Here is a 27954-nt window from a genome sequence, read left to right as displayed (position 1 = left end):
ACAAAACAGACAGCAAGTTAGTTCTATAAGAGGCACGGCTGCGTATGACAGCTCCCGTATAACAGCCATGAATGAGAGGACCTTGCTGAACAATACCTAATCTACCATGGTGTCCAACGTATCTAAAAGACGTTAATAGTATAACATCCCAACCTCATTATCAAGTCAGTGAGATATCTAAATAACGCAACAATCCCAAACGAATGAGACAGCTGGTCACCCTTCCCATTACAATACCAATGCAACCAAGACAGCCACCCAGTCTGTCAGTTATCCGTGTCCGCCTCTGCTCCATCCACTCTTGCTCACCCTCTACGCTCACCCTCTACGCTCAAGCTGCTTGATGAAGTGCAGAGCATTCTTTGGAGTGATGTGAAAAACCTAGTCTTGTCGCCATGCTGGATACGGAGTCGTGCAGGGTAGAGCATGGCGTATCTGATCTCCAGTGTTTGCAGCCGCTTCTTAACCGGTTGAAATTCAATAACTTGTTGCACTGCTGCTGTGAAATACGGGAAGAGCTGAACCTCCTTCCCTGGTACTTGATAGTGCCCATCTCCCTCGCTAGCCGTAGTGCTGCATCACAATCCCGATAGTTAAGCAACTTGGCGATTATGGGTTGAGGGTTACCCCGGGCACTGGCCGTGACGCTAGGGATCTGTGCGCCCGCTCAACTACAAACATGTTGGAGAAGTTCTCTGCGCCAAACAGTGTTTTGAACATATCTTCAATATACAGTTCCATCTTCCCAACATGCATGGCCTCCGGGATCCCAAGAATGCGCAGATTATTACTTCAGGACCTGGCTTCCAAGTCCTCATTTTTCGCATTTATCACAGACGGCAATTTCTCCATCTGGGCGCATGATTTTACGGTGCCAACCACTTTATCCTCAGCGTTGGAGATACGTTGCTCCGCCTCAGTTAGGCGTGGTCCATGCTTGTCTATTTTGGTTGCCATATTGTCCATGCGGAGGTTGAACGTGTCGATTTTACTCTCAATGGTCTGTAGACTCTGCTGCATGGACAGCAACATTTGTTCCAGCCTACTCGTGCCAGCGGCCTCCATGTCTGTCTCCGTGTCTGATGCAGCTTGTAGCATCGTCTTCTTAAGGCGCTTTGATTCAAAAGATAGCTTTGGCTGCACTTGCTTATCCGGCTTCCCAATGTTCTCGATAATGCAGCACGATGCGTCGCTTTAATACCAGCACTGCTCCTCCCTATATGGCCAGGGCGTCCACTGCACTTCACTCAGTGAATACAAGACAGTAGGATGCAGCGAGGCCGCGGTAGCACTGACACAGGTAGTATACAGGATTTACACCCTCAGGCCGCATTTAGCAAAGGATAGTGACCCCTAGGACTGTCACACAATCACCTCCTGATCCGCAGCACATCCAGGAGAATTCTTCAGAAACGCCTTTGGCAGCATAACATGCTGGTGTGCAAGGACAAAGAACATGCAGGGTAAAAGTTGAAATGTGATGTGCCCCTCCAGTTAGATAAAGCAAGCAGTCTCCAGTGCTCACTGTATGCACCTACAGTAACATGCATTGGGAAACCATGGGCGGTTGAAAAATACTGAGAGACAGGCGTAAAGACCCATGTTTTTATTTTTCGACGGTATTGGAGATGGTTGTGAATTAATCTTACTCTATCAGGGAAGAATTTCCATCGTAGCCATTTGAACTGAAGAGCTACAACTAATGGAAGATGTTTAAAGCAAGGGAAGGTCAAGAGTGAAGCCAACATATCAAACTGCTTTTGTTTGTTTGTATGTTGGTTGGTACAGAGATTGTTAAAAGAAGAGCGAAATTGAGCTCGGAAATTAACAAAAAACAATGCACATTGCTTAGAAAATGATGGATCTAGACACAGACAACATGTGTAGAGCCAGAGGGACCAGTGAAATGATTGTCCATGTATTGAGGATAAGAAGTTTGCTTTCAGAAGCAGACTGAATTGACGGTAGATTTGGTATCCCCCTGAGATGACCTGCGGTATGGTCTATAGAGTAGAGTAGTTGGCTGCTGGTGGCTTGTATCCTTTCAGAGATCCCTAAATAAGTGAAAACTTGACCAAGGCCATTTTATGAGGCAATGATTGATTTTGAACTTGATTTACTTAAGGGAACCGGGAGAGGTTCAAATCCATAACCACATCTAGCTTCCTTAGTTGGTATAATGACTTTGATGGTTCAAACTTATCAGACTATCTGGTTTTCAGTGATACGTCTGTGTTAAAATGACTACCTATCTCAGTTCTGACATGTTTAACTTTAGTTGATTCATTAGTAATCGTCCAGAGCTACTAGGTTGTAGCTAATGACACGAATTAGATGGGTCCTCACGTTCAAGTATAATTTGCATGACATTGGGAAAATGTAGTGGGTTAGGTAGAGCCGCAGCCTTAATGGCCAGAGAGATAGTAGTGCTAAGTATATCCCCAATGGATTATAAACACTGGAGCCTTGACAATGTGTTGTGGGCCAGTTCCTATTAAAGTGTGGTGTTTGACTCCGTGGGTTTGGTGCTCCAATCTGGTGCTGCGGATGCTCATCTACCTGGACCAGCTGTATACTTGGGTTGAGAGTTAATGATTCATTGTGGTGCAGCTCAGCGATAGGACAGCATATTTCCACTGGGCACACAAGTTCTTTGAACTGGTATGGTCGTAGGTGTTTATTTTTTTATGTTTTTGTAGCTAGGAAAACATTCAAATGGGTCTGTTAGATATCATGTTGACAGAAGTTCAATAGAGGTTTCGATTTTTGGATAGGACTTTGGTGATGATCAAAGGTATATAATGCTACAGAGTTTCCTTATAGCGTCTAAATGCTGAGCTGATGCCTTTTTGAGTTTTTAGGTCTCGTAGCGATACAGCGCGTCAGCGCTGTACTCGCCGAGATCTTATGTCAGGGAGCATGCTTCCCAGGAGACAGTCTGGGTCGCGCGCTTTGCCTTTTCCGCCGGCCGCGCGCGCGCGAACGCGCTCGCCGTGTCTGTCTCCTGGGAAGCATACATACACAGGCACCCTCTGCACGCATGCGCACACACAGACACACACACAAGCACACATCCACGCACGCACACATACAGAGACCCCCGTCGCGCACACACACACACGCTCCTCCGTTGCACACACACACACGCTCGCACACACAAGCGCACCGCCCCCCATCCCACTTACCGCCAGTCCGGTCTTTCCCCTCATCTCGTGCACAAGCTGCGCAGGACACCAGTTTATGCATCCCCTCTCCTCGCGCGCCACAGTCCACGTCATCACGTCATCACTTCGCCCGACAGAAAACGTGCCACGTGACGTCGCTGGTGGTGTTGTTATTCTGTCCCAATATGGCGTCTATCATGGAAGGTCCGCTAAGCAAATGGACGAACGTTATGAAAGGTTGGCAGTACCGCTGGTTCGTGCTGGATTACAACGCGGGTCTCTTGTCGTACTACACGGTAAGGGAGCGGCAAGTTCTACGTGACTTACTTTTTGGGGGTGTCTAATGCATGTGGGCGGGGCATGTAATTTACAGAGAGACAGTAAACCAATGAAAGGTAGGGCGCAAGCTGCTGTGACCAATTGGAAGCTGAAATAGTAGTTACATTGACGGCTGCGGTATAGGTTCTAGTTATCCGCTGGTATGGTCCTGTACTGCAGTGTATTTCTCAGTGACAAAGGTCAAGTTGTGCCTCTAAAGTTGTATTCGTTTGTCCTTCCTCTGCAGCACTATTAACTATATTTCCTTCAAAAATCAAACTTTTGAGGACTGCGCGCTTCAGTTTTCAGCACAGCACCTGCTTTTATCAAATGCGGGGGGCCCCATCTCCCCTATCGTTGTCCATGTGGCTTGTAGTAAGTAATAACATGTATTCGGGTTGTTGCAGTCACCAACCTATTAAAAGTAACATGTGGACTTCTAAATAACCGTATCACATATGGGTGACTTCCAATTCGATGCATGTTAATTACTGGGATGGTATTTGGCGGCGCTGTGAACACAATAAAACATGTCCCTGCAGGCGCCGTCCCACCAGTCACATGTATATTGGATTCTTGCAGACAACGAAGGTTCGGCTGTTTCTTTCCTCTCTGGTATAAACTTCACGAGACCATAGAAAGCACGGGTGGGACATCTGCCAAGCTGCGACGGACGTCCCATCCGCTCTATTATAGTGCACAGAGGGCCATTCGCTGCGGCTTGGCACATGTCCCGCTTCCATCAAACTCTGAATCGGGCTGCGAGGCTCTAGTGCTGCGAGGACCAAGTCTGAGCACACTGGTCAACTCTTGCTGTGTGCGAGGATGGATCCATTGTGTCTTAGGGTTTAAAGAACATAGGATGACTTTTGGAGAGAAGCAGAGTGGAGGTCATGTGCGATAAAGTGCCTGGCAGCAGCAGAGAGCGCTGTGCTGACATCAGTGACAGTTCTGCCTTCGTAGCACCCTCACGCAGGCCCCGTGGTATGGACAGCGCCTTGCAGTAATGGCAGATGCACTCTCGGCGCTGCACAAAGCGTCACTACCTCAGTGTGCATTGGAAGCCGCAACACACACTAGACCGCGCCTAGAGGTAGTAATTAAGTGCAGTGTGCCCTGCCAGCTTACAAACACACTGCCGCCATCAAGGAGAGTCACCAGGCACTGCGCTGCTGCTCGCTTCAAGGCACCTAGGCGTGTGCACACAGCGTCACTCAGTCACGCTCTTCCTCTCATCCCATTCTTTGCCCAGTTGTCTTCTCTTCTTCTCCATTTCAACCTCTTCTTTCTCTATGCCTCCTGTCTCATGTGCTCCTCCCGGGTTTGTGTGGTTTCTCGTTTGTTTTTTTCCTCTCTCTCCACAGTGCTTGTATCCGTGTTCCACCTTTCTGCTCCTTCAGTGTTCTCCCTTTTCTGTTCTACTTTCCCCTCACCCCACCTTCTCTTTGCCCCTTACCACACATAACCTTCTCTTCGCGGTCTTTCCACATCTTCCTTTTACATACTTTTCCCTTCTCCCCTGTCCCCAAGCTGAAGACAGTCAAGGGGAGTTGTAAATCCAGTATTTGTAAAGCACGAACAGTTACCCGGAGGCATCCCGGCGTTGGGGGCCGTCAGGAATATTACGCAATTTATTGCCCAGAGTCACATGGTGCTGGGCTGACTTGTTTCCGTTTCCCACCCGCTCCTACATTACGACCGCTCTACCTCACACCAGCTTTTTTATTTATTTATTTTAATTGGAGCTTTTGTGCTAAAAAATATTTATTTTTCTATTTGCCGTCTTCCAAACTGAATTGGAAAAAAAAGAAAACTGGAGCAAAACACACCTATGTAATGTCAGCGAAGTGCGCATACATTCTGATGCATGCTTTTGACAGTGGAATAACTGCACAGCCATTGTGTGGGCATTTTGTTATACATTTTTATTTTGATGATTGTGGGCAGCATCTCAATGCTTTGCAGCCCCACCAAAGGCAATTGGCAAAGCTAATACAGGCTTGAGCAAACTGGAAACACCCAAGGCACAGGCAGAAGAGTCGATCAAATCCTCAAAACCCCCTGCTTCTGCTCCCACCCCAGCCTCTCTCCATGGAAAGTTCTGTCCTGACGTCCCATTCCCCTTCAGATACAACTGCCCTCAGCCTGGTCTCCTGAGCCTCCATCTCTGCTCACCACCCATACTTCAATGGTACATTCTTAGACTTTGGTACATCAACAGAGGTTAGATTTTTGCCTCACTCTTTAGGGTCTTGAACCTCAGTGACATCATCCAAAAGAATATAGCATCTCAGGGGCCACAAGCACAAAAACAAAGCAGGGAAAGAGGACTTCCGACCATTTATTGAGGGCCTCACCCTTACCCACCACTATCCGGTCCTACCCTCTTCAAGGGAAACTCACCTGATTTCCAAATCTCCTCAACAAAGACATTCTTTTGAAACCATATTAACGTATAATACTGATTGGCCCAATCCTTCTGCTATTAGTAACACCAATACAGACTTTGCTAAAAATTTAATGCAACCCATTGTCATATACAATGCCAAAAACTCAAACTTTAATGCTGCGAGACCTATTGCATTGCAAATGCTTGTTTTAAATGGCAATGGACTTGTGCATACCATATATCCTATAGTGACTTTGCATGGCACATCTCATCAAAATGAGTTTAGAGTAAAAAAGCATGTTAGAGCCGCTTTTATTTGCAACCTGTGTTCGTGTTGGATAAAATATATCTCGCCATGGACCATTTCCTTTAATGATGCAACCCAATCGGTCTATTTTCTGTAGCAGGTGTGACGATTTACATATTCTGAGACCCACCTGGGAAATCCGGCTCGGTCACATTTACTTGTGAATTCGTATCTCATGCTTGCTGTGTCTGTATGTATGTATCCCTAAATCCACTCAGTCTGTAATATAATTAAAGCACACGGGGTCATTCATTTCTTAGGTTGGAAATCTTGGTGCCATGTGTAGTGAGACGTGGTAGACTGGTTATGACTTCATTTTTTATTGCAAATTATTGCATATTGTCTCCAGATTTTGGTAGTCAAGCTGAAAGAACCCAGTATAAAGGCCAAGCCTTTATACTGGAGAGAGAACAGGGAGAAAGAGTTGGTTATCATCGCAACTCCAGAAAGCCTAAGATGAGCCCAGTCCCCCCAATTTGCCGCATTTACCCTGAGAAACTCCTTGTAGCACTTATGCACTGATCAAACTCTGCACTAACTAGATCCCAGAGTAGGGCACAGAGTGTGGACCTTCAGACAGACTTTCACCTTCATGAAAGTGTCCCTACTGCAAGCATCTCCCCTACATATTGCATGTGACTTCTTGTGGATTATCAGTCAGGATTCGGAAGCCGCCCAAAAAGAGAGAAGAACACGTGTTTTCTCGGAAGGTTTATGCCTATTACTGACTTGAGGAATATGTATGCATCATATGGATCCCTCCCTTCTTCACTTAAGTCTGAGAGGAAGCGTTATACATTCATGAGAGGAACAATTGCCAAATAACAGGTCTATGTCCTTGGTCAATGCTCTGAGATCAATCACAGATAATAAAAGTTAATTTATATTTTACTTTTATCAGACCAAGGATTTATGCTGCCTTTGTGTGGTAATTTGCTACTTTTCAAAGTGTGCGATGGCACTTCATGACTACAGAGGCTAAGAGGTTTCTGCACGTGTTGCATGTACAATGAGCAATCTAAAAATATAAGACTTTACCATCTTAATCATTCGTATTTTGTTCAATTTGGTATCTAATTTTCATCAATTATGGTTAATCTGGCAGATATTACAGCACATGTCATTCTCTGATCTTTTCGCAACATTCATGTAGGCTGTAGCATTTACGGCCCTAATTTCAGGTTGGAGAATCTAAATATGGCAAGGGAATGTAACTGAAAAAGGCCAAGTCCCAGAGGCAATTTAGCAAGGCGTGCACTACTATAAAGGAAATTACTTTACAAAGTCCACAATTTATGATCACGTGATTAACATATGATTTACCATATCACATTTATTTCAAATTACTGCTTGGTCAACATGTTATGCTCATTCAACATTTTTTCTGGTACACTATTTAATGTTGAGCTTCTGTACACAGAAAATCAAAATTTATCAACATCTACAATGAGTCCACTTTAAATGACATGTGCCCAATGCATTTGAGGACTACTTGACCCTTCTTCAGGGGAAAATATGTTAAAAAAAAAAGAAAAACACAACTTTACAGACATGGTAGATATACAATCCGCTTACATATTCAGACTGTTGTGAACCCTGTGTTACTAAATTGCAACCTCATATGTTCTGAAGGTTTATCATTGCTAATCATGATTATCCTGGGTGATGTACACTTAGTGTCTTATATGTATCATATCAATACCAAATTGCAGTTGAATCACTGTAATTTCCGAACCACAAAACACCTCTCAGTACACCTAGTGTTTGTGTGTCTTAAGCCAGCTCCGGGAGGTATGCAACCACCATGTTTCCGAACCACCATGCGTCACCTGCAACAAAAGCATAGAGAGATTAGACTCCAGTGATATCCGAACTGTCATGCATCACATGTAACGAGAGCATACTTACTAGTATCACGCTGTGTGACTATCAAATGAATTCTGCGTACGATCAATATGTCCATCTGCAAGAACAGTCAGAAAGAAGACAAACTGTTTCATTGATAATTCACCTTTATAATATCTTATCTGGCTCATACCGGCTCAACGGCTTATAGCGCACATACCTCATGGTGCAATCTAATGCTCAAGCGCCCTGGTATCTCTGTACCCTATGCGGTATTCTTTAACGACACATACCCTAACCATTCTGCCGCGAAGGGAGCTAGAATATAAGCGAAATTTAATATTTTACCAATACTATGGGTTCCAAAGGATACCAACAAAATATTTATTTTGCGCTTACCAATCACATCTCCATCTAACTCAATATGGCGTTCCTTCGTAGTCTGTCGTTGTCAGTGCTGTTCCTGACTACAAATACAACGTCAGCGGAAGTGCACTTAGTTCAACGCGCCTTACGACAGACCTGGTCATATTACAACTCCGTGTTTTCCTGAGTGCCATGTTTAAAAGTAGCAAATGTGGATACAGAAATCCGATACATGCAGCTAGTGTCTATAGGTAAGATTTCTGAGCACCACTCTTCCTAAAATCTCACAACAAATCATTACCCACAAAACTCTTAAGAAGTACTAGTAGTACACAAAACCAATCTGCGATGTGCTGTAAGACGTAACATTCTCTAGTGATTTATCTGTACCGGGGACTTTTTTAAGTACCTCCATGATCTGGAACCTCATTTGAGCAATAGTCTTCATGTTCAGTCCAGTGTACAGCTAGATTAGAATTAACATTGTCGTTGCGCGTTCTGCACTTGTGCTCCGTTAATCTGATCTTAATTTTCCTCTGTCTTTCTTCCCTATGTAGATCAAGCCATACATTTGATAGCGTAGATTAAATTGCTGGAGTTGCAGCCAGCTGATTGAGTCAAACTGATATTTTCTCTGATACACCAAAATATTTCCTGTTAAGTTATTGTAATGAATGTAGTTCAGACATTTTTAGTACCCTCAGCCTGGTGATCATGGGATGGTTTCTTTGTGGACAGAATTTCTTGATCTGGTGTACGCAAATAATGTTTTTTGTTCAAAGAGCCCGTGGAAATCTGGTTCATGTTGTTGTAGTTCCCAAAGTTTGTTGATTATATTTTTAATCACTTTTGATTTTGTGGAGAATTTAGGTGTGAAAGCTACCCTTTTCGGTTAATCTTTTGATTTCTTTTGCATGAGCATCCTGAGTTTCCAGGACAGTGCTCTGCATTCTGCATTCAAGCTCATGTCTGAGGGTACTAAAAAAGTCTGAACTGCGTTCATTGCAGTAACATATCTGGACAGGAAATATTTTGGTGCATCCAAGGACAGAAGAAAATATCAGTTTGACTCACTCAGCTGATTGCAACTCCAGCAATTTAATCTACCCTTTCAAATGCCTGTGTGACTTGCTCTATCTATGGAAGACCAAGACAAAAATTAAGATCAGATTATTGGAGCACAACTACAGAATTCGCAACAACCATGTTAATTCAAATCTAGCTGTACACTGGACTGAATGTAGACACTCTATTGCTCAAATGAGGTTCCAGATCATAGATGTACCTAAAAAAATCCCCGGTAGAGAAACCTCAATGTTATCACAAAGAAATATACTGGATCAGGATACTAGACACAATGAACCCCACGGGACTCAATGACAAATTAGATATGGGATGTTTCCCTTGAAAATACCATTGTTTTAGACTGAGGTGACAGTCAATCAATATAATGGCATTATTGCCTTAGATGTAATAATTCATTAAGTAACGTTTTAGATAGATCAGGGCTGTCAGCCACACACATCACTTACTACTCTAGGGGCCACCAGAAATGCACTTATGCTATGAACATTGGTCAGGATGAATCACTAGAGTGTTGGGTCTTACAGCACATCAAAGATTGGTTTTGTGTGCTTCTAGTACTTCATAAAAGTTTTGCGGTTAATGATTTGTTATGAGATTTTGTGGAAGAGTGGCTCTCAGAAATCTGTCTTATAGACATTAGTGGCATTTGCTACATGTAAACATGGCGCTCATGTAAACATGGAGTTGTAATATGACCAGGTCCGTCGTTAGGCGAGTTGAACGCAGTGCCCTTCCGCTGACTGTTGTATTTGTAGTCAACGAACAGCACTGACACCAACTGACTGACTAAGACAGGACGCCGTACCAGAGTTAGATGGAGATGTGATTGGTAAGTGCAAAAAAAATATCTTGTTGGTATGCTTTGGAACCCGCAGTAGTGGGAATGTAATACATTTCGCTTACTTCCTAGTTCGCTTCGCGACAGGATGGTTTGGGTATGTGTTGTCAAAGAATGCCGCATATAATACAGAGAGACCCGGGCGTTTGAGCATTCCATAGCACCATGAGGTATGTGCGCTGTAAGCCATTGAGCCGGTATGAGCCAGTTAATATATTATAAGGGTGAATTATCATTGAAGCCATTTGTCTTTTTCCGACTATTCTTGCAGATTGACCTATTGATCGTCCCAGTATTCATTTGATAGACACACTGCGTGATATTAGTAAGTATGCTCTCGCTGCATGTCATGCACGGCTGTTCAGATATCACAGGGGTCTAATCTCTGTGCTTTCGTTGCATGTGATGCATGGTGGTTCGGAAACCATGGTGCTTGAATCCCCGCCGGAATGGGCTTAAGACCCACAACTACTAGGTGTACTGAGAGGTGTTTTGTGGTTCCGAAATTACTGCCATTCAATTGCAATTTGGTATTGATATGAGATGCATGTAAGACAATAGGTGTCAATTACCCAGGATAATCATGATTAGTATTGATAAACATAGATGCCTTCAGAACATGAGGTTGCAATTTAGTAACGTATGGTTCACAACAGTATGAATGTAAGCGTAATGTATATTGTATATCGACCATGTCTGTACATTCGTGTTTTTCTTCTTTTTTTTACATATTTACCCCTGAAGAAGGGACGAGTAGCCCAAAAATGTATTGGGCACACGTCATTTAAAGTGGACTAATTGTAGATGTTGAACAATTTTTATTTTCTGTGTATAGAAGCCCAAATTTAAATATTGTGTACCAGAAATAATGTTGAAATAATGTTGTATGAGCATTTAATAACAACATTTTAAAAGAACAAATAAACTTGAGCAGGCAGTAATTTGAAATAAATGTAGTTTGGTTAATCATATGATAATCACGTGTTCATAAATTGTTGAATTTGTAAAGTACACTCCTTTATAGTAGTGCACGCCTTGTCCAAGTTGCTTCTGGGACTTGGCCTTGTTCTTCTATGTATAACACATGCTAGGCAGAAGCCTTAGAGGTGTAGCACACTGATGGTTGTATCACTGACTTGAGAGTAAAACAGTAATTAAACTAGGAGTGCACAATCTACATAAGTATAAGGGAATGTAACTGCCATGTGTGATTGACTCCCAGGTCCATGTTGCTCTTATTTGGACAGTGACAACACTTATCCCTCTTGCCAAGCCACACCATATTACTTTTTGAATTGTAGCAGCAGTTGCTTCTCTACTGATTGCCATTGCTTTCAGTGGACTGTATTTTCTGTTAGAGATTTTTTATTAGTGCTATATCTTACGGTTCACCATGCATACTGAAATTTTAATTGATTTGGTCTTGCTATCCATATCCTGATGTATGTCTAAAGGCTAAAGGTATGCGAGAGTAGCTTCGGCATAAAGTGAAAGAAGTTGATCATAATGGGGCAGGAGATGAATAATTTTCGCTTTCATGTTTTGTTTAGTACATTCTTTATTTGGCGGTAATAAAGGTGCACATGTATATCGTAGGATCCTGCTGATGAAGGGTGCAGGGATAAACAAATGTGATTCACAGTACAGTAGATTAGTTAAACAAGCTATGTTCTCCCTAAGCCTTTTTGAGAACATATGTGCAGGAGCGAAAAAAACAGAGCCCAATGGCCCAGCACTGGCAACTGCTAGTGATTCACAATAGTGGTTGGTGCTGGGTAGGACTCTTTTATACACTTACAGCTCAGGATTGTCACCGAGGATTAGTGCTCGGAGTCTTAATTGGTAACTTAAAGAAAAGGTTGTGAAAGTCTATGGTTCATTTTACCTAAAGGCCATTTTTGGCAATGATGGAGGCCTGCCAAATTGGAAGTGTAAATAGATTTTAGGACAATGTCATTGTGGCAAGTCGTTGGAAGGATAGGAAGAGGTATAGATGGCTAATGGCTAGAGCGGTCGCCCTCGAAGATGGGGAACCAGGTTAGAGTCTCGGCAGGGATGCTCAACATCCTGAGATTCTGGGCAAATCACTTAATCTTTACTGTGCCTAACAAAATGAATGTGTCCGTCTGTAACGCAACTGGTGCTCATGTAAAGCGCTCTGATAGCTGATACCTTCAGGTTGAGTACACACTATATAACCCCCCCCCCGCACCCCCCCCCCCAAAATTAAAATATAATTTTAAAAAAGATGGCTGGTTTAAGCTTTAACTTAAATTATATGGATTCATTTGTACTTGCGTTTGTAGACTAGTGTCCGTGTTGGACCTGGTCCTCTCAGTCATCCCCAAACATTTTGCCTTTCCTCCCACTTTTTTGCTGAATGTGTTTTTGTTGGCCTTAGGACTGTGCACTTTAGCTATGGTTAGCAGTAGTAAAGTGTCTGTGCCCACTCCCCTAAACATGGTTTGATTGACTTTCACCAGATTTGCATATTAAATTTGCTTGTAAAGCAAGTTCCTTGTATAGTGTTATACCATATACCCATTGCCTGTAAATTAAGTGCTACTAGTAGATCTTCAGCACTTATTGTGCTACCCTCTTAAGTAGCATTTTAAAACATGTCCCAGGCCTGCCTGAATGCAGTTTTAAATTGCCATGGTTTAAATCCATCGTTGTTTTGCCCACTACGCCACCCCAGTTTGGACCTAAACCGGCCCGCGGGTGCTTGGTAACGGTCCAGGAGGACCTGGCTTGGCAGTTTGGTCTGGACTTTTCCCATGGGGCACCGGGTCAGGACTGATTTGCATATGGCTGGGTCGAAACTGGGGTGGCGTAGGGGGGCTAAAGAAATATGGATTTAATCCAGATCTTTTGACTGGGGGAGAATGTTTGCATTGTCAGCCTTCTGTCCATCATTTGTTTGCTGTAACACTTTTCGACCTAAGTGGGATGGGTATTCTCAGATGTGGGTCCCTTGCTCACTATGCTACTGGATTCAAGCTAGACTGGCTGAAGAAGGGGACATACACTGAAACCGGTCCCAGAATGCTTGTTTCCGGTCCAAGGAGGACCTGGCCTGGCAGTTCGGTCTGGACTGTTCCCATGGGGCACAGGGTCATGACTGAAATACATATGGCTTGGTCCAAACTGGGGTGGCGTAGTGGGCTAACGAACGATGGATTTAACCCAGATCTTTTGACTGGGGGAGAATATTTGCATTGTCAGCATTCCGTCCATCGTTTGTTTGCTGTAACACTTTTAGAAATATGGCATTTTCCTGCCCGTAGCCCTTTAGTGTCTGTAGCATGTCTTGGGTCACATGACTAAGTGTTGCTGGCAGTTTGACTTTGTGTAATGCTTCCAGACAGTGACAAAGGGAAGATCAGTGTTGGCAGGATGTCCACTTTTATTAACAAGACAGCCAGACTATCACTACCTCATTTGAACATCACAAAGGCTCTGCCTGAACACACTGACAAATTGGTTGACACCAGTCTATTGTGACAATCTGGGGCCAGGGCGGCAGGAAATTCCAAGCATCTCTGGTGGGGGTGGGGGGAGGACTTGAAACCTCTGGATCCCTCCTCCACATCAAGATGCACACCAGGTATACCTTTTGGACCCTTCGATCCAACTCTACAGTACACTTCTGGACCTTTGGACTCTGCCGTGAAGGACTGCTGTGCTCTCAAAGGACTGCTGGTCTGCTGAACTACTGGCCTGCTGCTGTGCTGCCTCTTTGCCAGGGTGAAGAGAACTGGACCTTCAACCTTTGCCCCAGGATACCAGAGTGACTCCAAGGGCTAGTCTGCTCTTGATCTGAGCCTTTAGGAAATAAAAGGCTCTTAACGTCCAGCGCCAGTCTCTGGACCCAGCTAAAGCAAGTTCCTAATGCTCAAGTAGTGCCCCTCCGGTCCTGGACCCTTGGTGTGGTAGCGGAGACCTGTAATGAAGTTTTTTGGCTCTTTAAGACCGGGAACGGGCCTGATTACACCAAGATCTCGCCACCTGTGACGTTAATTGATGTGAAGCTTTGGCAGCCACCTCTTCTCGTTAAAGCATAGACCGTTCACGAGGACTGCCAATGCAAAGCTCTAGCATTGCCCGTCCGTGACTCCTTGCCTGCTGTTCGTGCTACTCTGGCAGCCTCCTGCTCCTCGTAGCCCTGTTCTCCACGAATTGGAATATAGGCACTGAATTGAGAAGGTAAACTTCAGCGGGCCTAATCTGGTTACTGTTGCCGACCTGCGCTCCATCACGATCGGCCTGAAAGTATGACTTTGACCTGGTCCAGCACAACTAAATATACATAGTTTGCACTTTATCTTTTTAGCGCTGTTTTTTTTTTACTAAAAGCTTTAAAAATTCCTAATTCTGGTATTACTGATTAGATTTGTCATCTTGGTGTTAAATAATTTATTAAAATGTACTCTACTTTTCTAAGTTGGTAAAGAATTTTTCTTGTGTTTTCACTTTATTACTGTTTGTGTGCTGCATAAATACTTTACATGTTGCCTTAAAGTTAAGCTTGACTGCTTTTTGTGCCAAGCTACCCAGGGTTAAGTGCAGGTCAATTTGGTGACTTTTTGTGCCAGTTGCTTGACCAGTGCTCATATTCTAGTCAACCAACAATCCAATTTCTCACAGTCCGGAATTTGTATGATACTTTGGGAAGGATCCAAAAGAATGGATCTGAAGCTGTGTAGCAGTGTTTGTGACTAGGAAGTAGTTAATAAGATAGACAACACAAGCTAGTACAAGTGGCAATTGGGTCTACCAGCTCATACAACCGCTACATTGAGAGGGTCATTGCAAATCAGGAACAGTGTAAGCTACTCAGAAAGAAAACGTGGATGAGAAAAGCACAAATTAACTACAGTTTTGCTGTTGTGTGGTAATTATTTCTTTCTTTACAGCAAGGAACTGTAGCCGCTGCATTCTTGTTTTGTGAAGTTTTTGTCGGATGCTGGAAAGTTATTTGTATGTGAATGATCAGCAGATGGGCTTTCGTGGCCTGGGTATTCTGAATTTGATGCTGTATGCAAACTTTGATAGTGGTGATACGGTTTTTTATGCCTCTTCTGCCTATGCAGTTTGCTGAAATGGATAGGAAGGGTTAATGTGTATGTGGCTGTATTACAGGAAAGGTCAGGAATCCAACCAGACCTTGCAGGTCCTGCAGGCATGCCAGACCTTAAATGCAGAGCAAGAACAGAAGATAAAGGTAAGCCACTTTTGTCTACTTCTGTCACTTTTTTATGTTTTATTTGTTTTTGTAGATCTTTTTCTTTGGGAATTTCTCACTTCCTGTTTGCACTTGCTTGCTCTCATAATCTTGTTCTCTCTCATTCTCTGTAATGCTGTCATGCTTTCTCTCTCTTGTTCTCTCTCTCTTGTCTTTTGCTCTATCTTATAGAAGGACTTAAAATGTAGCAAGAAATGCTTGGTCAAAATAGTCAGAAGAGATTTAAAACTTGCAAATGCTTTTACTATTCTAGAGCGATTTTCACACCCTGTATGTTAAGATCACCCCTAGCAATAACGTATTCTGTGGATATTCTGACTCTAGGTTTGTCAGATGAATGCAAGCACACTATTCAAATTACAATTAGCTCAAAGTTTCCATAAATGTGTAATCTTTATCGGATAGACAAGTTTCTTGGAAACAGATGATTTCCTTTGTCTTTTATGCAATCGGACCTCTGAGTTGCCCATGTTGTGGTAATTTTTTTATGTGCCTTTTATATTGTTTCTTCCGTCTTTCAGGTGTAAAGCAACACAATTGTACTATGTAGCCAGGCTTGGGTGGGCAGTTATGCGAAGCATGGTGGAAGGAAGTATGTAGGTAGAGGATGGTAAAGGGAGACCTGCTAGTCCTAGAAGGAAGCAGGCGTGCAACACCCATTGGGCTCACGGGGCTTCAGACCCCCCCCCCCGTCGTGTGTGTCAGCCTGGGCTGACACAGCTTTGCAGGCTGGTGAGCATCTAATTGCAGCCGCATCCGAGTACTTAACAGGTCTTTAAAAGAACATGTACTTGTAAATGAGTCTTATGTTGTGTGTTCACCCCTTCTTACAACCACTCTGTCTATGGTTGGAAGAATTAGCCCCCGGAAATATTTTTCAACCCCCCCCCCCCCCCCCCCCCCCGGAATCTGGCTCTAGTTGCCCGCCTGGAAGGAAGTATAGGGAATTGGCATAATGGGACAGGGTCTGATTGACTGGGGCCTGTGGGAGGGATGTTCCTCGAAGTACAGCAGCTGCATCTTACAATGCAAGGAGGTGCAGCTTGAAAAAGAATGAGTGTGGTGGCTTGAACAGGGATGGTGTCCATGCGCTTGGCTCAAAGGAGAAAGGCTGGCATCTAGTCGTTTGCTGCTTGCTTGCAATCCTTTTTTCCAGTCTAGTGGTGGTACTGGTGCTGATTACTTTGGTGTAGTGTTACCGATAGCCTTGTAGCTGATGCAGCAGTTCTTAGATGTGTGTGGAAGCTAGTGAAGATCTTTTTGTGGAAATTGAATCCGTATTATTTAAGGCTTTTGATGGGAAGGAATGCTGCAGGTAGAACGCTCTTTGATGGACTCTGAGGAATCTCTGTAATGCTGTTACCCTGGCCAGAAAAGCCTTGCCTTAATTGAGATATGGCAAAACCAGAAAGAGGTTCACTTTGTAGAAGAGGATCACCTATTGCAGACCAGTCTGTTTTACTCTGTGATGTGTCTTGGGATTTCACTTAGATTCTAGCCATTCCTTGACGGATTTTGTAGCGTTGGTGTCCTGGAAAAACATGTTAAAGGCATGTTTGGCTGTAGATACACATGCTTTGCATACTCCTGCCATCTAGTGTTTGGTCTGTATGTGTGCAAATAGTTTTTCTTGAAGAAGTCTTTCGAGTCACGAGGTAAAGTAACTCCTCAGGGTTGTGGAATTTAATGATATGATATGATATAGTTTTTATAAAGCGCGGCTTACACTCCAAGGAGCATCTTGGCGCTAGTGGTAAGAGTGTCATCGGAAAGAAAGAGGGAAAGTGCTGGCAAAAAAGGGGGGGGGGGGGAGTGCTGAAACTAAAGAGAGTTAAGTTAGATTAGTTTTAGAACTAACGTGTCAGGCGCATTAAAAATCCAGGTTTTGAGGGCCTTGCGAAATAGGATTTCAGAGGGGATCTGACGCATCTGGGAGGGGAGTTTGTTCCAGGCTCTAGCTCCCAAAAAACCTAGCGATTTGCCACCTTTGGTTGCGAGCCTGAATCTAGGGACCACCAGTAGGTTCAGGTTGGAGGACCTGAGTGATCGAGAGGGGGTGTATTTTCCAAACCTTTGGGACAGATAGGAGGGACCCGACTGGTGGTATTACAGAACAAGTAATAAATCTACTTGTTCTGTAACAAAATCCACTTGTCCCTTAGGTGCCATGTACTGCAGCGATAAATCATGGCAATAATCTAATTATATAAGAACTCTGGTATAGCCTCTCTGATTATGCAAGTGCTCATACCATAGTGGTGATTGAATACTTTCAATCCCCTTATGTTGCCACCTTTCCACATATCTACATACTAGGGCTGAAATTGAGTGGTAAGCAATAGTTCCAGGGTTAGAATGCCCTTTTGATTCTGTCCAAACCTACTAACTTGCACGTTTTAAGGGTTTTCAACATCTCTTTTTTTAGCCTGTTCCCATACTGAGAAATGTTGTCAATTTACTCCTGACCATGACAGACGTAAACCTTCTTCCAGAGTTGGGCACAAAAGTGTTTGGAGGGAAAGTGAACATGTAAACATTCAGATTTTCTCATGAGCAAATCTACCTATGCAACTTTTGCTCATGCTAAAATACAATTCACAAATGTTTTCTAGGAGTACCATTTCTTGTCCTACTTCTGTAAATTCTTGGGAATTCACGAAAGCAGTATAGTTCCCCTTGATTCAAAGACCTGTACCGGGGGGGCATTTTGGAGACTTTCTTCAATAATTGGGCCCCTATTTTGGTCTGGCATTGAACGTGACTTTTTGAGTTTATTAAAATATTGTCTCACTGTATCGTCTGGCTTCACGGTGAGTGACAACATTCTGCTCTTTAACAAGGAACATATCGACACACAAAGTATTTTTGTTCAGTGCCAGTAACTTATGTGACTGTGTGCTTTTTGAGACCAAAAATAACTTTTGCCAATGTTTGTTATAATGGTGAGGGCCCGGAACCTCCCACACCAATCAGGTTTTCAAAAACCATGCCAAAACAAGTCACACATTGACAAAACTAAAATGCTGACCATCAATTTCAGACTTACTGGCATTGCCAACGCTTGTTTATTTTTGGTTCCCATAATCTTATTGAAACTGGTTACACTGATTTTCCATTATGAATATTTTTGGGAAATACTAGCATGCAGTAACACGTTAATAAATTATGCTGCAAAGAAACTGTAGCTAAAATTTCAGTGGTTTAGAGAAGTTTTTTTTTCTGCTTTCATTTGTTTATGAACATTTTTATTTTCAAAGCAAAGAATAAATCTTGCTTTCAAGCTTCTGCAGATATTTGCATCAAATCAGAGAGCATTCTGGGAGCATTATAATAGCCTCTTATTGATAAACTTTGAAAACATGTGTACACATTTTAATACTGGAACCACTGTCAGTAATGCAGTCAGAGCTTACAACATTAATTAGAGATCTCACCTTAATAATAAAGGCTTTCAATTAATGAACCATATATACAAGTTTGAACAGCAATATTACCTTATCTGCAGACAGTGCCCTTCCCTGATCCATAATGTGGTACTGCAAACTGGCAGCCAAAGGGGTTGTGCTGCAGGGGGTTCGGCCTACTAAGGACAAAATACACATGTACACTTGTTGCCCTTGACCCCAAACAATATGTCCTGGGCGTTGGGCTATAGGAATTCCTCATCCCTGCTCCTCTTCTTGGTGATAATGCGCATGGGCATAACTCCAGGTTTTCTTTCCCGCGACTGGTTAGGACATCTGTGCCTGCGCTCAGTCGAGACCGTTTCGGATCCCTTTCGGTTCTCGTTTCACCTTTACCTTTGTCTGTAGTGTTCTCGAACACATTCCCATCCTTTGCGTTTCAAAAATTGAAAAACTATTGCCTGTTGGTTCTACGATATCGAACAGCGCCCTTTAGGCCTATCTTGCTATCCCCTTTGGCTTTGCCATACAGTGACCTGCTGATGGAACTTAGCCCTTAACGTTTCTGCCCGAGGTGGTACGCTAAGTACCCGCTGATAGACCTTCACCAGGTCTGGAACTTGTGTTTGGCTCCTGAAGATGGGGAAGAGGACTGAAGGGCCTGCCAATTGTTTGTCGAAGAAAACTCTACAGAATCGATGTGTAAGTCACAGGGAGTTCCAGCGGAGAGAGATAGACGACATTCCAGACACCAGGATGACTAGTAGGATGAACTCCATGAGGTCTCTTCAGCCAAGAAAGAGGGCTTTTCCATCGAAGACTCTGAATTGGAAATCAACCTTGAGATGCAGGACCTTCCACTGGGTCAGCGTAATGGGGAGTACTAAAGTCCCCATTCTACCACCTAAAAAACATTTGCCTCCTACTAAGCATAAGGCTCCTGGGCCACCACTGCCAGCAGGCTATGATTGACACTGAAAATCTGAGTTGGTTGCAGCTCCCTGGAGTTTTGGCATCAAAACTCCATCTGAAGCAAGCCACTTAGGTACCGAGCCGACCAGCTCCATCTTCAGTAATGAAACACGAATCCATCTTGCTCCGAAGATTTCGAAACAGGCACTGAGATCTGGTGCTGGTACTCCAGTGAAACTGATTCTCCACAAAATGCAGGAGAAACTCTATGCCTGCCAGATGCAAATCCAAATACAGCCTTGCACTGGGCGAATTCTGGCCAAGACTGTGGTTCTTGTGCCACCTCCATCTAAGCGCCAACTCTTTTTTGGGAGAGGCCATTGATTACTGGTGCAATTTAAGAAGTCTGACTAGGCCACCAGTTCATTGCACCCTTCTACACCATCTTCTCCTTCACCACCACCACCTTTACCCTTTCCCCTCATTCTATGGGTGATCCATTAGACATCAGTCGTCAAGGGTCCCCACATTCATTCCCAGGTGTGCATGGGACAGAGAATGATACCTTTGATGCACCACAGCCCCTTGATCCTAAGTCGGCCTACGGCCTTGACCCTCCAGGTGACGCTGACTTAAACTTGTACCCTACTAGGCCACCTCCTCCTAATGACACCTACTCCTATCTGAAGCTTATTGGCAGGGCTGCAACTTACCATCAGGTAACACTCCATTAGGAGCCTAAAGAGTAGGATTTCATTTTTGAACTTCTTTCCACAACACACATGGCAACATAATATCTCCTTATGCTGAAGGGTATGCTGAAACATACCGATGAGCTATTTAAAGATCCTGCGCAAGCCTGTGTTATCACTCCCATGGTCATGAGCAGTGTGTTTTTAATTAAAAAAAAATGTTATTAAAGAAAGACAAATCCTCACCCTCTGACCCCATTTATGTCAGAAGGCATATTCCACTTGACTTTTGTTGTCTCCAACGCCCGTAAGAGGGCTAATTCCGAGGCTTCCAGTGAAGCTCCACTTCCTGATAAGGAAAGTAAGCTTATTGATGCCTTTTGCAAAATTGTAGCAGCTCAGTCCGCCAATCACTGGCGTATTGCTAATACCTTGGGATTAATGGCCAGATACGATCGTGTCCACTGGGACGAAATGGAGGTGCTCCTCCAGCTCCTTTGAGAGGAGCATAAAAGGAGAGGACAGGAGCTTGTAGCAGAGGACAAGCTTTTTTCTAATACCTTCGTTAGGTGCTCCCTTACTCTACAGACACTGCTGCCAGGGGCATTAATACTAGTGTTTTGTTGCGTCGCCGTGCCTGGCTGCGCATATCTGGCTTTATGCCAGAAGTGCAACAAAGCCTTTTAAATCTACCCTATTTATTTATTTTTGATATTTCTAAAGCGCAAACAAAGGCCCGTGGGCGTCTCGGCGCTAAGTATCTGAATTATTTACCCTGAGAGGAAGGAGCGGGATCTATTGATTGAAAAGCCAGGTCTTAAGTTGCTTGCGAAAAGACCAGAGAGAAGGGCTGGCTTTGATCAAGTGGGGCAGAGTATTCCACAACTTTGGAGCCGACACCAGTAATCTTCTGTCACCCCATGAAACAGTTTTAGTGCGGGGAACCACAAGATCAATTAGACAAGAAGAACGTAGTGTTCTAGACGGGCGATAGGGAATCAGATTGTGGATGAGATAGGCTGGTCCTAGATTATGCAGAGCCTTATACACAATGCATAGAGTCTTAATCTTTATTCTGTTTCTGATGGATAGCCAGTGTAACTCTGATGGTATTTGAGGCAGATTGATGTTTGGGAATTTTTCCCAAAAGCCTGGCAGCTGAGTTCTGTATTATTTGCAGTTTGTTTAAGACTCCTTCTTGTGCATTGAGGAATAAAGCATTGCAATAGTCCACAGTGGACAGCACTAGGGAAGGGACCAGGGTTTTACCAGCTTTGTCTGGAAGAAAAGGGAGATTTTTTTTAATGAGTTTCAGTTTGTAAAAGGCTGAGGAAGTGATTGGCATGTGGGTGAAAGGTGAGGCGGTCATCAGAAATGACACCCAGATTCCTCTGAGATGATATGGTACACCTGTTTTGCCCTCAGGCTGACCAGGCTCTTGAGGATGAGTATGGACATAGAAGTTGCAAAGTCAATGGGTGCCTTACAAACACCAACTCCACGTGGCTACCTTCACTACTCCTCCTATAGGGTGTGCTCAAAAAGATCTCCCGACGCTTCTTCCTCATACCACTGAGGGAAGAGTCACCACCCCTCTCCCCGAGGCTACTACATTTGCAACAACTCAAGGGATAGCGACAAAGGTGCTTCTCCATATGGTGCTGCACCCACCACAAAGCAGTGACTCTCTCCTCCAGACCCCCATCATCCCCCTCCATCATGCCACACCTGTTGGGGGATAATTTCAACAGCTTCTCCCCGCTTGGCGATCCATAACATTGGATCAATGGGTGTTGGACATTATCCAACATTTTTATTGTCTGGAGGTCCTCACCACACATCCAAACATTTCACCTCATACTCACAAGCTCTCTCTGGAACACCAAACATTATTCAAACAGAGTTCAAGCTCTTCAACTCAAAGTAGCCATAGAACCCGTCCCTCTTAAACGTCGGGTTTACTCCCTGTACTTCCCAATTCCCATAAAAAAGATGGATATTTTCAGCAAATCTTAGATCTATGGCCCTCAAATCATTACATCCTGTCGGAGCACTTCCATATTGTCACTCTCCTAGATGTGATCCCACTTATACAGCAAGGCGACTTTCTCTCAGCCCTAGACTGAAGGATGCCTAAGTTAACATTCAAATACATCCGGTGCATCGCAAATGCCTAAGATTTGTGATAGCAGGCAAACATTACACATTCAAATTCCTCCCATTGGAAGTGACTGCTGCCCCTTGAGTATTCGCCAAATGCCAAACATTGGTAGCACAACACATTTATGCAGACAAAACATCCATGTATTCCCATATCTCGACGACTGGCTTATCAAAGCCAGCACTCTTCCTCTGTGCCAACAACACACTCAAAATACTGTAGACCTGCTCCATCAGCTAGGCTTCACCATCAATTTCCAAAAATCGCATCTGCAGCCTTTACAGATTCAACAGCATCTAGGGGCTATCCTAAACACACATCTGTGATCAGCCTATCCCACTACAGCAATCAAACATTTCCAAAGTCTACTACCATGTTTCTGACTCCATCAACACGATTACACATGCGTATGCTGCAGGAATGTCTAGCACAACAATGGTCTCAGTCACAGGCTCAGTTAGAGGATCTACTGTTGATAGACCGTTGAACTCTTCTCTCTTCTGCAATGGTGGAACACAACCTTTTTTCAAGGACGGCCTTTCATCGACCATGTTACTCTCCTCATCCTGGCAAGATTTATCGCTCACAGGTTGGGGTGCTCTCTTACTGAATTTCACAGTCCAAAGTCTCTGGGACACCAAACACTGGGATCTTCACATCAAGCACCTAGAGCTTCAGGCTGTTCACCTAGTATTGTGTTTCTACCTCACCAAATCAGCAATGGTGTTTTAGTTTGGACGGACAATATGACAACCATGCACTGTGTACAAAAACGGTGCGGGGAACACTACAGTTATCACGCCTATCATAGACCATTTTGTGGTGGGTTCTACATCCCAACATTAATCTCTTAGCAGAACACCTCCCAGGAGCAGATAACTGCTGCCCTCAGCATAATGCATCAATAAGTCCACGGGTGGGAACTAAACTCTAAAGTCCTCTTCCTTTACTTCCACAAGTGGGGGTTTCCACAAATAGATCTGTTTGCAACAGCAGACAATACAAAATGCCCAGACTTCGCCTCCATGTTCCCACAACCACTACCCAAGGGCAATGCTCTATGAATGAATTGCCTATGCTTTTCCGCTTCTCCCTCTTCTTCAGTTTCTGGTTCAGTAGCTCAGGTAAACATCTCGCACTAATACTGGTGGCTCCCACATGGGCTGACAGCCCTGGTTCACAACACTTCTTGAACTCTCAGTAGTTCCACACAAGAAGCTTCCCCCTCAACACGGAGAATAAGGCTCCCAAAACCCAAGGAACTCAACCTAGCGATTTGGCTCCTGAGATTGTAGAATTCGGTTATCTCAGTCTCACACCTGTTTGGGTGAACATTCTCAAAGAAGATTGCAGGCCTATTACTAGAGCATGCTATGCAGTTAAATGGAAAAGATTTGTCTGTTTTGATCATTACTGTATCAATCCACATAATTCTACAATACAAAACACTGTTTCTTTCTACATCTATAACTCTCTGGCCTTGCGTTCACTTCCATAAAATTACATATCGTTGCAGTGGCCATCCATCTCCAAAATAGGCAGCACTGTTCTTTGTTTAAAGTACCTGTCATCAAAGCTATTATGGAAGGCCATAAGAGTGTGATTCCACCTAGAGTTCCATCTGCACCTACGTTAAATCTTAACATTGTCCTCACAAGACTTATGGGCCTACCATTCAAACCACTATGTAATTGTTCCCACCAGTTTCTATCTTGTTAGATCACCTTTTTGATTGGCATCACTTCACTTAGACATGTTAGTGAGCTCCAGGCACTAACCCTAGTAGAACCTTTCTTCTACTTACACAGGAATAGGGTGGTTCTTCGCACCAACGCAGAATTCCTTCCAAAAGCTGTCTCCCCTTTCCACCCTAACCAATCAGTTGAGTTATCAGTATTCTTTCATCAACCAGACACAATTGCGGAAAGAGCTCTTTATACATTAGATGTTAAAAGAGCTTTGATGTATTACAAAGACAAAACTAAAGACTTTCGTAAAACCGAACAACTCATTGTTGTTTTTTGCCCCCTCACAAAGGAAAGCCCATATCCAGATCAGGCATCGCCCGATGAATAATTAAATGCAATCAAACATGTTACGCCAAAAGGTCTTTATGAACGCCCACACAGCACGCTCTACTCACAAAATAGGGGCCTCCACAGCTTTACCGGGCAATATCCCACTAGCTGACATATGTAAAGCAGCTACATGGTCTACACCACACACTTTCAGCAAACACTAACGTGTGGATGTTCTATCACGCCAACTGGATAATGTATGTAAGGCAGTGCTACACACACTTTTCCAAACAAATGCAACCCCACAAGTTAGCCACCGCTTTTGGAGGTCACTGCTTTACAGTTTATGCAAAGCATGTGTAGCTACAACCACACATGCCTTAAACATATTATGTCATCATACCCGGTTAGCATCTGTTCTTGGTATGTAGTGCTGTAGATTTACATGCACACACCCTCCTCCCCGTACACCTGTGGCTGTTGCAATTCCTTTACTTTTGCATATGCATAGATATCTCTTTACTGACTCATACCTACACTCCATTCTCACCGCCTGCGGGAAAACGGTCTAATAATTGAGTCGATGCCCAAGGGCTTTATCACGAAGAGTAGGAGTTATGTATGTTAATTATATTTGTAAAGCACAAATGAATCACCCCCAAGAGGGTCTCAACGCTAAACTTTCTATAATAACCCTGAATTACCAGGGGAAATGAAAAAAAGCCATGTTTTGAGAAATTTCTTGAGACAAAATCTGTACAAGCTTGTGTATGTAAGGGTAGCTTTTTCCAGTGATGGAGAGGTGTATATAAGAAGTTCTTCCCCCGTATTTGGCAGTGCGAATACGGTGGGATGAAGTATGAATTGTCAGCTGGATCTGAGGTTGCGCATAGGAACTTATAACTGGACTTTCTTCTGTAGATGGAGCCGGCCATTTCCAAAGAGGGACTTATGTACACGGCAGAGAAGTTTTAATAAAGAGCACTTTTTTATCGGAAGCCAATGCAAGCGTTTCAATGTGGGCTCTGATGGAGAGTGGGATGGCAGTTTGCAGATCAGACAGACAGCAGTATTTTGTACCACCTGAAGCTTAGCTAAAAAAAAAGGTTAATTTGCCACGACCATAAGGCCGTTTCCATAGTCTAGGCGACTTATAATAAGTGCATGAGTAATGGATTGTCTGGACTGAAAAGGCAGCCGTTGAAAAGCACTTCTAAGCAACTTGAGTTTATTTTTTCTCTCGCAGAGAGGGCATCATCAATCAGTATGCCCAAATTTCGCATTACTTTTTTGTGGGTGGGGCTGGTCCCAATTCCAGCAGCCACCAATATTAAGACCAATAGGAGAGAGCTTTTCCAAAAAGCTAGATTTTCCATCTTCCCTGTAGTTGGTTGAAGGCATCCATAGGGCTTCTTTTTTTTCTCCTTACAATCCCTGAATCTGATCTTGGTGGATTAAGGGTTTTCCCCCAGGGTAATAAGCTGCGTGTCGTCTGCATATAAGAACTTAGAAACTTCAAGATCTTATCACTTGAGCCAGAAAGGTGAAGAAAAACGACTTGGCACACATCCGGTCCCAACACTAGATGGTAGGAGTATGCAGAGCCTGTGAATCTACAGCACGAAATGCCAAGAACAGATGCCTACAGTGTAAAAGCCTTCCTTTTGTCTCATTATATATGAAAATGTTTATTTTACTGCTGATATTTGAAGCAAAGTATGGCTCTATGTGTGCTTAGAATAACTGCTCACCCATGTGTCTCTAATGGCTAACCAACATCTACATGTCTATTTTGCCTCTTAGGAGCTGGAGCAGAAACTGGCTGCACAGGAGCAAGATGCTTCTATCGTTCGAAATATGAAAACTGAGTTGGCACGTCTCCCTAAGATGGAGAAGGATCTTCTGGAGCTCAAGGAGGAAAATGCCTATCACCGGTATGAATGGCTTCTTGTCTTTGAACATTCCAACTTTGCAGGCAGTTTGCCCTAACTTCAGTGTGAACAAGATACTTTTTTTTAATAGTGCCAAACTGGCAATATATCTTTCTGTAGTAGGGGATCTCTGTGTATAGTCATAATCTAGTGAATAGTCCCGCCCATGTGCGTGGACCCCGGCAATCAAAAATAATCTCTTAAGTTGTCAAAATAATGCAGAAACTGCAAAGACACTTAAGAGAGAATTTAAAGACAAATAATGCAGCCTATATCCACAGGCTACACTGTCCAGTACTTCAACTAGAAAATTCCACCAAAAAACATCACACATAATACAGCCTGCCCAGTTTCTACCATAGAGAAACTTGCCTCCCCCAGTAAAAGACTCTGGAATGATAGAGAGGAAGGTAGGGACAGACCAGCCCCATAGGCTGCCATTATGTGGCTTAAATAGGATACTGTGCCTTTAAGAGAACTTTCCAGAACTTCTCCCAGTATCCCAGAATGCATAGCATGTCCCTCTACTTTCAGTTCTTTTTTCCGGCTCCTGCTTACAGGACCCTGGCATTGAGCTCTCCCTTGTTTCAAGGGTTTATTGGATATTTTGGCACTTCTGTGTTCTAAAAGTGTTTCAGTTTACTCTCTTGGTGTTCTCTTTCTCTTTTGTGTGCTGTTTCAGGCGTTTTAGGGCTCTAAAATGCCTGGCCTTTTTGATAAGTGTCCAGCATGTGGGAGGAAGAAGGCAAAGAGTGATCCCCATGATGTCTGCATCTTCTGCCTCCCTGAGGATCATGTCCCTGAGGACTGCGTCATCTGCCAGCAGTTTACTGCTCGAACCCTGAGGGACAGGATGAAGATCAGGCTTTCTGGCCTTGAGGAGAGGCGTCTGCAGGCTGCAGGTGGGTCTGGGCAGGCTGGGAAGGTTCCCTCTGCCTCTGCTGAGGCCTCTGGGGGGCTCCCCAGAGGCAGGAAGCCCAGCAAACGGTCCCGGTCTCCGTCGACGTCGAGAGGGATGACGGCGGTGTGCTCCCCTTCTCCCCGGGGCTCCGGGTCGAGACGGCGTGACGGCTCGACGTCTAAGATCATGGAGAAGTCGCCGTCGAAGCCACCGTCGACGTCATCGTCTTCGTCGACGTCGAGGTCTTCCTATCGACGCCGAAGGCGAAGTGACAAGCATCGACGCTCGCCGTCGATCACCGTCGAGGCACCGGTCGACGTAGAGGAGCTCCTCGACGTCGAGAGCATCAAGACGGAGACGGTGACGCTCGTCGTTAA

General features: G+C 44.0%; 1 protein-coding gene across 2 annotated transcripts in view; it reads left to right on the top strand.

The window, feature by feature from the left end:
- The window catches only part of MAD1L1 (mitotic arrest deficient 1 like 1), a 2106297-nt gene that overhangs the window by 81651 nt on the left and 1996692 nt on the right, over positions 1-27954 (top strand). For both annotated transcript variants that reach the window (XM_086940612.1, XM_086940613.1), the window contains exons 6-7: positions 15456-15537; positions 26549-26679. In XM_086940612.1, coding sequence (XP_086796738.1) covers positions 15456-15537; positions 26549-26679 — 213 coding nt within the window. The remainder of the gene's footprint in view (positions 1-15455; positions 15538-26548; positions 26680-27954) is intronic.

Source organism: Lissotriton vulgaris, chromosome 10, assembly GCF_964263255.1.
Source record: "Lissotriton vulgaris chromosome 10, aLisVul1.2, whole genome shotgun sequence".
Taxonomy (NCBI): Eukaryota; Metazoa; Chordata; class Amphibia; order Caudata; family Salamandridae; genus Lissotriton; species Lissotriton vulgaris.
Note: the sequence above shows the minus strand (reverse complement) of the source record. Positions and strands in the feature narration are given on the sequence as shown.